The sequence below is a fragment of the Megascapheus bottae genome, chromosome 22, assembly GCF_031878675.1.
Source record: "Megascapheus bottae isolate mThoBot1 chromosome 22, mThoBot2.hap1, whole genome shotgun sequence".
Taxonomy (NCBI): domain Eukaryota; kingdom Metazoa; phylum Chordata; class Mammalia; order Rodentia; family Geomyidae; genus Megascapheus; species Megascapheus bottae.
In genome coordinates, this window is record NC_143530.1 from 569,723 (window position 1) to 582,240 (window position 12,518).

Genomic DNA, 12,518 nt, shown 5'->3' on the forward strand with positions numbered 1-12,518 from the left:
TTAGCTGTAGCTATATTTTAGATATGAGGTGCTTGTCTGTTGTATAGCTAGTAAAGATCTTCTCCCATTCTACTTAGCTTGCTAACTATGTCCTTTGCCATACAGAAGCTCTACAGTTTAATGCAGTCCCATTTGTCCAAACTTTCTTTAATTTGTTGTGTTTCTGGGATGTAAAGGACCTTTATGGTGACAACTTTAAAAACTCAAAAAAGGAAATTAAACCAGAACTAAAGAAGTGGTAAAACCTCCCATGTTCCTGGATTGGAAGAATTAACAACGTGAAAATATCAATCCTGCCAAAAACTATCTACAAATTCAGTGCAATACCCATCAACATTCCAGTGTCATTCTTTAATGAAATAGAGGAAGCAATCCAAAAATGCATATGGAATAATAAAAGACCTGTATAGCAAAAATAATCCTTACTAGAAAGAACAGTGCTGGAGGAATATCAATACCAAATGTCAGACTCTATTACAGAGCTATAGTAACCCAAACAGCTGGCACAAGAACAGGTCTGAGGACCAATGGAATAGAATAGAAGACCCAGAAATCAACTCACACACCTATGGCTACCTAATCTTTGATAAGGTGGCCAAAAAAATAGGATGGAAGAACGCCTCTTCAGCAAATGGTGATGGTAAAATTGGTTAAGCCCCTGAAGAAAACTAAATTTGGATTCTTCCGTGTCACTCTGCACCAGAATTAATTCCAAATGGATCAGAGACCTTGAGGTAAAAGTAGATAACCTGAAAACTTTATAGGAAAGAATGGGAGATACACTAAGTCTCCTTGGCACAAATTGAAGCTTTGTTAATGTTGTCATTTTTAATTTTTAAGTTACCATTTTGTAGATAGAAGTTCCTTAAGTAGTATCTGTTTTGTAAGATTTAACCTAAATTATTAGCAGTTCTATACAGTGGTAAGATTAAATAATTTATATGTGCATATGTAATTGTATTAAATATACCATTTATCACTTGAAGACTGTAATATATCAAACTGATTTCTGCATTATATGGATTTTCAAAACCAAGTTACTATATAATTCAACCATTTCCTTATGTTTTAGGAAATCATTTTTTTTATTGCTCACAGTTCTGTTTTCATCATGTAGAACATGTTTTGTTGTTGTTGTTGTTTGTTTGTTTGTTTACTTACCATGACAAAAGTTATTGTAAAGAAAACCATCATAGGGCTAGGAGTTTGGCCTAGTGGTAGAGTGCTTAACTAGCATGAAAACCCGACTTGATTCCTCTGTACCACATATATAAAAAAAGCCGGAAGTGGAGCTGTGGCTCCAGTGGTAGAGCTCTAGCCTGGAGAAAGCCTAAGGACAGTGCTTAGGCCCTGAGTTCAAGCCCCAGCACTGGAAAAAAAGAAAGAAAAGCCTCATAGAGTTATTGACTTACAGAGTGTATTTCTGGATAAAAAAATGTTAAATATATAAATTTGGAGATTATCATCCAATTACTGTGATAATTAGAAAAGGTACTTTTTGCATACTTAATGAGACAGTATATTCCAGAACTTAAGGATAAGTTGCTAAAACACTAAGATTCTTTAGGGGTATTCTTGTGATGCAAACTAAGTAATTCATATTTTAGCTTTATCTCTATATTCAAATATTGAAGTAACTCTGGTTTGGAAACTCTCAGAAATTATTCCTAACTGAGAAAGTTACACTCACCACTATATTTACTTTCAGGATTTATTGCTTTTCAGTTTGTTATTCAAAAAATAAAAGAAAACTTACTAGACAGAATCTTTGAAAGGTTTTTTTTTTTTTTGGCCAGTCCTGGGCCTTGAACCCAGAGCCTGAGCACTGTCCTTGTACTTTCTCAAGGCCAGAGCTCTACCACTTGAGCCACAGCACCACTTCCGGCTTTTTTTCTATGTATCTGGGTACCAAAGAATCGAATCCCGGTCTTTGTGCATGCCAGTTAAGAACACTACCATTAGGCCAAACTCCTGGCCCCGAAAGGTTTTATACTTCTTTAATGAGCTTGGAGTCCATGATTTAATTGCTTCAGTGATTTACATTTTATAATTTGAAGTAATGATTCTTAATATTTTCAGGTAACTTCAACGTTATTCTTAAAAGCCTTACAAAATTAAATATTGTACTTTCCTTTAAATATAGCAGGACTACAGTTTACAATATGTTTAACAATAAAGTCCAGTCTTTTATAGGTAATGACTACACTTGTTATAGTTTTATGTAAAATAAAAATATAGTTTTAGAGAATAAATTCATGTTACATTGCTTTATAGGACATAAAAAGACTAAATTTTTCATGGATAACCTGATTGCTTTTCACCAAGAAAAAAATTACTTATATAATTCACATACTTATAAAACTATTGAGAAGACATGGTCCTGGAATGCAGGGCATAAGTTTTGAAAGAAAAAACAAAGTCATTTTTTTGTATTTTGTTTTATTCTATTTTCTTCCTTCAGTACATATATAATAAATATATCTGCTGCATGAAAGATGTGGTGCTTGGAACAAAAGATTCAGAAAATGCTCACCTTTCTGAAGAGATTTCAGTGGATGACTGACATGTAAAACCAGGATGGCAGGACTTCCTGGTTGGAATCAGAGAGAGGTCATGCCTCTTTACTGGCCATTCCTGAAAGCTTTGAAACAGTTTCTCTGGAACAAGATACCTAAAAGACAGTGCAAATGGCTGTTTCATGTGCTGTGACATAGGTTTACTAAAACTGTGTCTGCAGAGATAGTCCAGAGGCAAAAATGCTGCAAATTTTACTTTCAATATCTCTGAAGCCTAACTCTTGGTCTGAATCACACCAGAAAAGATATTTTGAATATTAATAATAAGCAGTGGTTCAAGAGCAATGTAATAATCTGCTTATCAATTATTAGGATATTTTCAAACCTATTCAAATGGTTTTTCATTATACCACCCTACGTTGCCTAAGTAGCCCATTTTTGTCATATCTATTCACATATTTAAGTTTTGCACATTATTCATTTTTCTATAAATTTCTGCAGTTTCTCAGTTTCTGTTTTAAATAAGCATAAATCAAGGCTGCTCAGATTGGTGGTTTTCTCTTCTGTTGGTGATAGTTTTCTTTTAAAAATCCTCTGCCAAGGCCAGCTACACAGGCAACTTACTTGTCTGTTTGCTTCTGTCTTTTTCTGTGATTATATCTACTGCCTCATCTTGATTTACAAGAAAAACATACAAAAATAAATGTTTTGTGGTGTATCTAGAAATAATACAGAAAAGGATTGCTGTTATTTTTGGTGAAAAATACCAAGTTTGTACAGTTTATTTCAATCTAAATAAAACGTGAATTTTGTTTTAAAAAATCCTCTGCCTAATGTTCTTCTTGATCTGATAGTATGAAGAATAGTTTGAGGACTTTTTTCTGTTTTTTTTCTTTTTTAATATTCTCTTTTTTTGTAATTAATAGAATGGTTACATTAGATTCACCAGATTGAAAGTACATTACTTCACAAACATTGATACCCTTTCTCATGTTTTTGTCCCCAGTTCCCTCTCCCCCACCCCCTCCCTTCATTCATCTTGTTTTCCCCCTTCCCTATACTATTTCAAACAAATAAACATATATACAATGTACCAGATAACAAGATAAGATACTGTAACAATATGAGATAACCAAGGGACAACAAAAGAGACAACAAAAGAAATAACATAGTACATTAAGAACAACAATCACACATTATATAGCTCTTGTTTCCATATCCTAGAGATCCTTTCATTTAGCCTCATCCTATATGGCCTTATATATCGAGGTTTTACCCTATTGTAAACCTCTGCTAGGAGAGTCCAAGGTATTTACTAATTATGACAAATAATGGAAATCATGGAGCCCCATGTTCCTTTGGGTCTGGCTTACTTCACTCAATATGATTTTTTCCAAGTCTTTCCATTTCCTTACAAATGGGGCAATGTCTTTCTTTCTGATGGCAGCATAGAATTCTGTTGTATATAAATACCACATCTTGTTGATCCACTCATCTACTGAGGGCATCTGGGTTGGTTCCATATCTTTTCTGTGATAAATCGTGCTACAATGAACATCGTTCTACTACTGGGTTTAGTATATCCTTGTTTCTGAACGATGGGGTAAATGCCAAATAGCAGAATTGCTGGGTCATTGGGGAGCTCTATGTTTAGTCTTTTGAGGAGCCGCCATACTACTTTCCATAGGTTGAACGAGTTTGCATTCCCACCCACAGTGTAGTAGTGATCCCTCCTGGCCACATCCCCTCCAGCATCTGTTGGTATTAGATTTCTTGATAAGGCCATTCTAACTGGAGTGAGGTGGAATCTCAGAGTTGTATTGATTTGCATTTCTTTTATGGCCAGAGTAGTCAAGCATTTCTTTATGTGTCTATAGGCCATTCTTATTTCCTCTTCAGAGAAGACTCTCTTTAAGTCTTTGGCCCATCTTTTAATGGGATATTTGCTTCTTTGAAGATTAGTTTTGGAGTGATTCAATTTTTTTAGCTGTTGATGTATTTTAGTTATGAGGCCTTTGTCTGTTATATGGTTAGTGAAGATCTTCTCCCACTCTGTGGGCTTTCTATTTAGCTATGTCCTTTGTCATACAGAAGCTCTGCAGTTTAATGCAGTCCCACTTATCCAAACTTATTTGATTTTTCCTATTTTTTTCTATACTCATTTGTAAACTTTTTATATGAGGATAATACAAATGATTTTAGAAAAGTAAGTTGCAAATTTATTAAATTCTCTCACCTATAATGTATACTTGAATCACCTATTTAAAAATAACATCATTTATTTTAAATTATTTGCAGTCTTTTTAGACAAGGTTTAGCATTATTTTGTAAGTGAATAAACAAATACAAGCAAACTGTATTCTTTTCCAATGAATTAAAGTTTCCATTTAGCACCTGCTTTAAGGGTCAGCCATTTAAAAAAAAATGTTTAGATAGACTTAAAAGAGCGCATTCTAAGCAAAGACAAAAATTAATTCAAGTTGAAAGAGATAATCTTTGCATACATTCTGATTCCTAGAAGCTGTTAGGATTCATTTAATTTTTGTTAGTTAACCAAACCCAACAATTATGATGCCTGCTCTTGTAACAGAAAGGCTGAGCTCTCTCCAGGAATTGAAGCTGAATGATGCTAACTAGAAAGGAAAGAGCTGGATTGTTTTCCTAAATAATTTTCTGTTTTCTAAATTCCTATGTACAAATAGGTTAACATTCTTGAGTGCATTTTTTATTAAAGAATTTATTAACATTGATTCTTACATCATATTTCAAATAACATGTTTAACAAACAAAGTATTCAAGAAGGGAATCTCTATATACAATCACTGGCACTTAGATTTTAGAACATAATCAGTATACAATGGAATTCTACATAGCCAATGGACAAGATAAAATAATGGCATTTGCAGGGAAGTGGATGAATCTAGAGCAAATCCTGTTGAGTGAGACAAGACCAAAGGAACAAAAGTTGCATGGCTCCTTAATATGTGGCTATTAGAACTTGAGTGCATTTTTAAAGGGAGCTAGTGAAGTTTTAGGCTTCCTTTGAAAACTAACAGATAAAACAAAATTCTTAGGAATTAGGAATAGTATGTCCATTTTCATAGTATGACATGATCCAAGCCAGGCATGGTAGCTCACACCTGTAATCCTAGCTACTGAGATCTGAGGATCACAGTTCAAAGCCAGCCCAGGCACTAAAGGACCCGAGACTCTTATTTTCAGTTAACATCTAGAAAACTGGAAGTAGGGATTGGCTCAAAGGTAGGGTGGTAGCCTTGAGCTGAAGAGCTCAGGGACAGCTCCCAGGCCCAGTTCTAGCCCATGAACCACAAAAATAAATAAATAAATAAAGGTAGAAATCTATTTTACAAGAAGACTGGACATAAACCTTTAGTTTTCGTGCTTTTAAGAAGTACATAAAGAACAAAAATCACCAAGAGGTATACATTGTTGGATAACAGATCATATTCACAGTTATTAGTGTTGTTAACCTATACATGGAATGTTTCAGAATGTATGCTTTATCTTCTGACCAAAGAAATAGTGATTATTTTACCATGTTTTCCCATTAAATTACTTGAAATAATTGGATCCCTGTAAGCATCAAATTTTCTCTACACAGTAACCAATTTAAATTTGTTTTGTAGCTGCAGAAGGAAACCCTTATCCTGTCCACAGCACATGTTTTTTTTTTTTCTTTTCTTTTTTCTTTGCCAGTCCTGGACTAGAACTCCGGGCCTGGGTATTATCCTTGGGCTTTCTCAAGGCTAGGACGCTACCACTTGAGCCACAGCACCACTTCTGGGTTTTTGTGTGTGTGTGTGTGTGTGTGTGTGTGTGTGTGTGTGTGTGTGTGTGTGTGTTACTGAGGAATGTTCACAGCTCCAGACATGCTTTTCTTTTGGATACAAACAATTACTGTGCATTAAATACATATACATAAATGAGATCTAAATCATAGGTTAACTAAAAATTCACTTAAAGTCATGTAGCTGGTCTACATTTCGTGTTGAACTTAACTGATTTTAACAAGGTTGCAAACTTGTGTGGGCCATATTTCAGACAGTTATCTAGACTTACCAGGGCTAGGTCTAGCTTCCCATGTTTCTGTGTTATGGAAAGCACCAGGCATAAAATTGAACAAATCCCAACTTGGAATTTGTTTTACTTTCCAAAATCAGTAAGCATTTAATTGGCTGCTTACTACATACAAAAAACACCAAGATGCCATCATTTATATAGGTATGAAAATATAATCTGAACAACAACAACAAAAACAAAAGTCAAATCCTCATGATCTAGTAGAGGAGAGGGATCTCAAACTAGTCTCTGCTTTTTTTTCTTTTATATAGAAAACTGTAGGTGAACTTTTAGCCTCATTGTGAACTTCTTCCTCAGACTAAGCTTAATAAGGCTTCAGAGAGTGACCCCAAGCCAGGCTGTCCATTTTCTTGCCCCAGGGACCTTTAAGAATTTACCAATGCTCAGTCCCTATCACAGATAAAGTTAGAATGTTGGGTTGGGAACCAGGCAAAGTATCAAGAGAATATGTTTAAAAAACTCATTTTGAGGGTGGGGAGCATGGCCTAATGGTAGCGTGCTCATCTAGCATCCATGAAGCCCTGGGTTCAATTCCCCGGAATCACATACACAGAAAAAGCCGGAAGTAATGCTGTGGCCCAAGTGGTAGAGCTCTAACCTTGAGAAAGCCCAAAGACAGTGCTCAGGCCCTGAGTTCAAGCCCCAGGACTGGCAAAAAAAGAAGGTTATTTAACTTATTTAGTTAGTTCATTTTCCTATTCATTTGTTATGCATAATTTATTATAAAGTGATCATTATTTGAAGAAATACAATCTTTATGTATTGATGTAACTGATAGGTTCTTAAATTGCTTTCTAATTGAAAACAATTACTAAAGTTCAGAACTCAAATATTTGAGGTACTATAAAAGATTAAATAGGTACATCATGTCATAACACTCTTGTTTTATAAGATTTAAGACCCTTTCTTTTCAGCAACTGATATTAGATTACTGAGAAGTATGTCAGAGTGCTGATAATTTTCTGTAATCTTCAAAAGGTTTCACAAAGCAATTATAATTTAACAAGTCCATGTATATGTCTATTGCTTCTTGAGCAGAATCGCCTCTTCCATTACCTCTTAATTCTCTTTCCCCTTACACAGACTTCTGTCACATTTCCTACTTCCTTTATCATATATGTGCTCCATCCACTGTCCTCCCTTTTGCCACTCTTGATTCAAAGAGTCTCACCTTCCTGATACTTATTATATTAAGCTATTAATTGTTTAGCGTTTGCTACATGGAGTTTCACACCTGAGCATCTATACTTTGAAGTCAATGAACTGTGTAGATAAATCTGTGCATGTCCATGTTTACATGGAATGTTGTATTTGAGGACTGAGATCCACATATGACAAAATACATGTACCCTTTATCGTCCTGGGCCTTGTTTACTTCCCTCAGTATGTTTTTTTTTTAAATCCATTTATCTGTGGTAGAGCATGTGGACTGTTTCTCATTGCCTATGGTAGATAGTGACATAGTGGAGCTGGGTCTACTAGTGTCTTTCTTATATCTTGTCATGGAATCTTTGGATAAACACCCAAGAGTGCTATCACTGGATCCTAGGGTGACTATGTTTAGTTTTGGGGGATATTTCCATACTGATTTCTATAAGGATTATATTAAGTTACACTTCTATCAGACTATACAGCTCTCTGCTAGCTATATGTCAGACAAGAGTCTTATAAATACTACATACGAGGAGCCAAAAACTAAAAATAAACCCCAAAGAATTAGTACCCCAATTAATAAATGGGTAGAGTGTCTTAACAGACACTATGCAAAAGAAAAAGCATATATGACCAAGAAATACCTAAAAGAACTGCTCAACATGCCTGACCGTAAAGAAAAGGCAAACCAAAGCAGTACTGAGATTTCATCTCACTCTCAGCAGAATGGCTGTTCTCAGGAGCATAAAGGTGGGGATATGGTAGTTTTTTTTTTTTAATGCTACATTGTGTTTTTGGTTTGGGGTTTTTTCCCCTAATGCACCCTTGGCTACATAGGTTGAATTCAATCATTTGAACCAGATCAGCTATTATGATGTCAACATTTTATGCTTTGATTTATTGTTCTCTAAAAGAGCAACATAGCTCAGACAGCAGAACACTCAAGTCCATGTAATCAATTGGAGATAGAGGAGTTCTTTAGTAAAAACCTCTCCTGATTTTGTGGACAGCGCATTGGATTCCTGTGGTGACAAACATGTAGACACCATTGTGATTATATTTATCTTTTACCTTTGGCTCTTACAAGTGTAGAACATGAGTTGTCTTCTATAATCAGTCATGACGTCATGGCTGATTTTTATCTGCCTCCCTCTGCTGTCTGAGTTAGAAGACTTCCTATTGTCTTCTGTAGCTCTGCTCTGAACAGGGACTGACCTAGGATGTGAAGTGCACAAATCATTAGCACAACTGAATCAGGGCCGCTCTGGGTTAGTGCCACACAGCATAGCACTACTCTAACGTAAACTTCCAGATCCATTAGTCCTAGCTGTTCCTTAGCTGGGCTGAACATATGCCTATCTGATTGCTAAAGTGTTAAAAGACATTTATAGAAATGGAGATTGGAGAATGCTGCTGATAACTGAGTTTTTCCATAAATTATGAAGTTAATAACCTCTAGTGGCATTCTAGGAAAAAAATAACTAAAGTGTTCCCAGAGATCAAACTTTAATTATAGTCTAGAAGCACTCTGTAATTAACTAACTTTTCTTCTGTCACTACCATACACCGTTTCATTATGTTTATTAATGTAGAGTTTATGATGTCCTTTTTTATTATGTAGCTTCCTTTTTAACAGAAAATTAATACAACTGATCATGATTAAGAATCACCTACTTGGAAACCTAAGTCCCATTAAATATTTTCATCACCAAAAATAATTAGGGAAGCTTTGAAACTTGTATAACTTTGGAAATTAATTTTCAGTTGTTCTTCTTACTTAATGGAAGCAGATTTCAAGCTACTGTGGCTTACATGAAGTTGATAATGTTGTGCAGAGCTGAAGAGCATATCTGAAGGCCTCCATGTGCTTGAGAAGAGCAGGCGTTGAGGCTGACTGCACCTGGCTGGCCATGGAAGAGGGATCCTGGCAGCCACTCTCCTTCAGGAAAATGTGACAGAAATCCAGAGGGAAAGTGCACAATAAAAGGAGAAAGCACCTTAACTTGTGCTGAAAAATGAAACTGAAAGTGTTCTTACCATCTACTGACAAAATTGTCAGATACTGAATAAACAAGAAACAATCTCATAATCTGCTCCTCACTCAGTTGTGTAACTTGCTGTCAAGGGCTTCTGGATTTCACTGGCTTTGCTCATTTCTGGGATAACATCATCTATCTGGGGCCTTCATCATTCCTGCATCTGTGTCACCTATTCACTTAGGAGTCTCTAAAATCCCAAGCCTCGTCAGAGATCTTGACATTCCACATCGTCACAGAACTGTACAACCATTAGCCAGGCTATGGGCTCATAAACTTATTGGCCATTTTTCTAATCCATAAAATGATCTGGACATAGAAAATGTTCCATGTGCATGGTCTTTACATATGTGCTCGCTTGAAAGCTATACTATTAATTTCATATTTTAGTATATACAGCCAATACAAATTCCTCTAGAGGTTTGTTTTTATTTTATCTGGTTGGTTTAAAAGTTAGAATTCGCCTCCCCCAAAGAATAATTTGCTAACATAAAGTTTTTAAAGAAAGTATTTCAGAAACATATGATTTCTAGCCATCTGACTGAATGTCCTGTTCCACAGACACACAGCAAGGACAGAACACCTTCTGTGCCCAGGCACCTACTCAGAACTTACCTAAGTGCCACTTTCTGAGAACTAGGCTAGGCCTAGTGCAGTGAGCCCCACTGGTGGTGAGAGCTTTGCTTTGAACATCATTAAGCAGATGACAACTTCCCACAGAGAGAAAGTTGGCCTACTTTGCCAAAACCAAAGCTGTACATTGGGAATGTCCTTTGCCATGCTTTTCCAATAACATTGTCATTAGCTCCTGATCAGCAACCATTCATCCAGTGGGAAAAGAAGATGGAAGACACCTGACACTCTCATCTATTCTGAAGGAAGTCATCTATATAGCACCTGAGGACAGAATTCTGTTGAAAGTGCAGGGAGAAAGTCACATAAAACTTACAAGGAATTGGCCTGGGAGTTTGGCCTACTGGTTAAAGTGCTTGCCTAGCATGCACGAAGACCCGGGTTTGATTCCTTGGTACCACATACATAGAAAAAAGCCAGAAGTGGTGCTGAGGCTCAAGTGGTAGAGCTCTAGCCTTGAGAAAGTCCAAGGACAGTGCTCAGGCCCTGAGCTCAAGCCCAGGACTGGCAAAAAAAAAACTTACAAGGAACAAGGAAGAGAATACACCAAGAGTATACACCAAGGTTACTTCCTGATGGAGTAGTTACTATCAAGATAGTAATATTGTGTGTGTGTGTCAGTGACATAGTATTTGGGGGACATTTATTTCCCAAAATTTGTGAGCTCTTTTGAACTCTTGTGTCAGGATTTCTGTGTTTTTCTTAATAAATTTTTAATGTCAGATAAAAATGTTCATCAATAACATGAGTATTTCCTTTATGAATTAGATTATAACCAGGCATTTATCTATGTGTGACTTCCTAGTACCTTCTCATGGCAATACTATGATAAAAACCTATAAAATTGTTAAGTCACAATGAGTGAATGAAAGTGTAGACAAGAGAGGGGTAAAAGTATATGTGAGGGGAGGAAAAACAGAGAAGAGAGATGAGTTTTCCTATAACTTGGGAATGATTGTGATGGATGCACTGGTTTTTGAAGTCAGTGACCATGAAGAGAAAGGAAACTGTATGGTTCGTGGAGTGACTGGTAACTAGAATGATCATTGCCAATAACAAATCTGCATTTATGTGTTAAGAGTAATTTAGTTAGGTTATCAAATTTACTACACAACACTATAATGTACAAGATTTTTCAAAGAAAAGCTATTTTAAAATCCTTAAATTAGGTTTTTTAGTATCACTCAGCTTTCTACATAAAGCTCACAATGTTTATAGTTTTTGTTTTTGTTTTTGTTTTTTTCTTGCCAGTCCTGGTCTTGAGCTCAGGGCCTGAGCACTGTCCTTGGACTTTCTCAAGGCTAGAGCTCTACCACTTGAGCCTCAGCACCACTTCCAGCTTTTTTCTATATGTGGTACTGAGGAATCGAACCCAGGTCTTCATGCATGCTAAGCAAGCACTTTAACCACTAGGCCAAACTCCCGGCCCCACAATATTTATAGTTTTTTTCAGTACGTTCAGTTTAATAAGTATTCATTCTTCACACATGTAATATTAATCAAGGTAGTATGGGCAATGTTAGTCTAGTAAACCATGCTCTATGCTTGGTAACCACGCCTAAGAACCAGCCCACAGCCACACTGTGTTAACCAAAGGCTAGTGACATGACTGAAGCAGTAAAGCACCAGCCTAAGAAGTATACAGTCCTGAGTTTGATCCCCTGTACTATCAAAAAGCAAAAAGACAGTATCATGTACTCTAGACAGATCAAAGTCCACTAATGCGATTGCTGATAAGTATTCCTGCCCATCTGTGTTTCAGGCATACGATGATGGCTATGTGCGTGACTATGAGGACCAGGCCTATGAGGCCTATGATAGCAGCTATGCCACCCAAACACAGAGGTAAGTGCCATGAGAGCCCACCTCCTCAGCAGTGCCCAGGCTGCTGCTGCTGCTGCCGTTGCTGCTGCTGCTGCCGCTGCCGCCACCTCACAGAACTGAGTACCACTTACCTTACATGGCTTTCCAGCAGCTGCTTGCCTCCATGTCTTTCTAAATGACTAAGTTGCTCACTGGACTGCAGGAGGTAAAATGGAGTAACAGTATCCTGCACACAGGAGTGGCAGTGTGTGACCTC

General features: G+C 36.6%; 1 protein-coding gene across 2 annotated transcripts in view; it reads left to right on the top strand.

The window, feature by feature from the left end:
- Positions 1–12,518, top strand: part of Khdrbs2 (KH RNA binding domain containing, signal transduction associated 2) — a 245,294-nt gene that overhangs the window by 185,616 nt on the left and 47,160 nt on the right. For both annotated transcript variants that reach the window (XR_016539267.1, XM_090355443.1), the window contains exon 7: positions 12,201–12,283. Coding sequence is in view for 1 of the 2 variants with exons in the window: in XM_090355443.1 (XP_090211569.1) it covers positions 12,201–12,283 (83 nt within the window). In the remaining variant the exon portion in view is untranslated. The remainder of the gene's footprint in view (positions 1–12,200; positions 12,284–12,518) is intronic.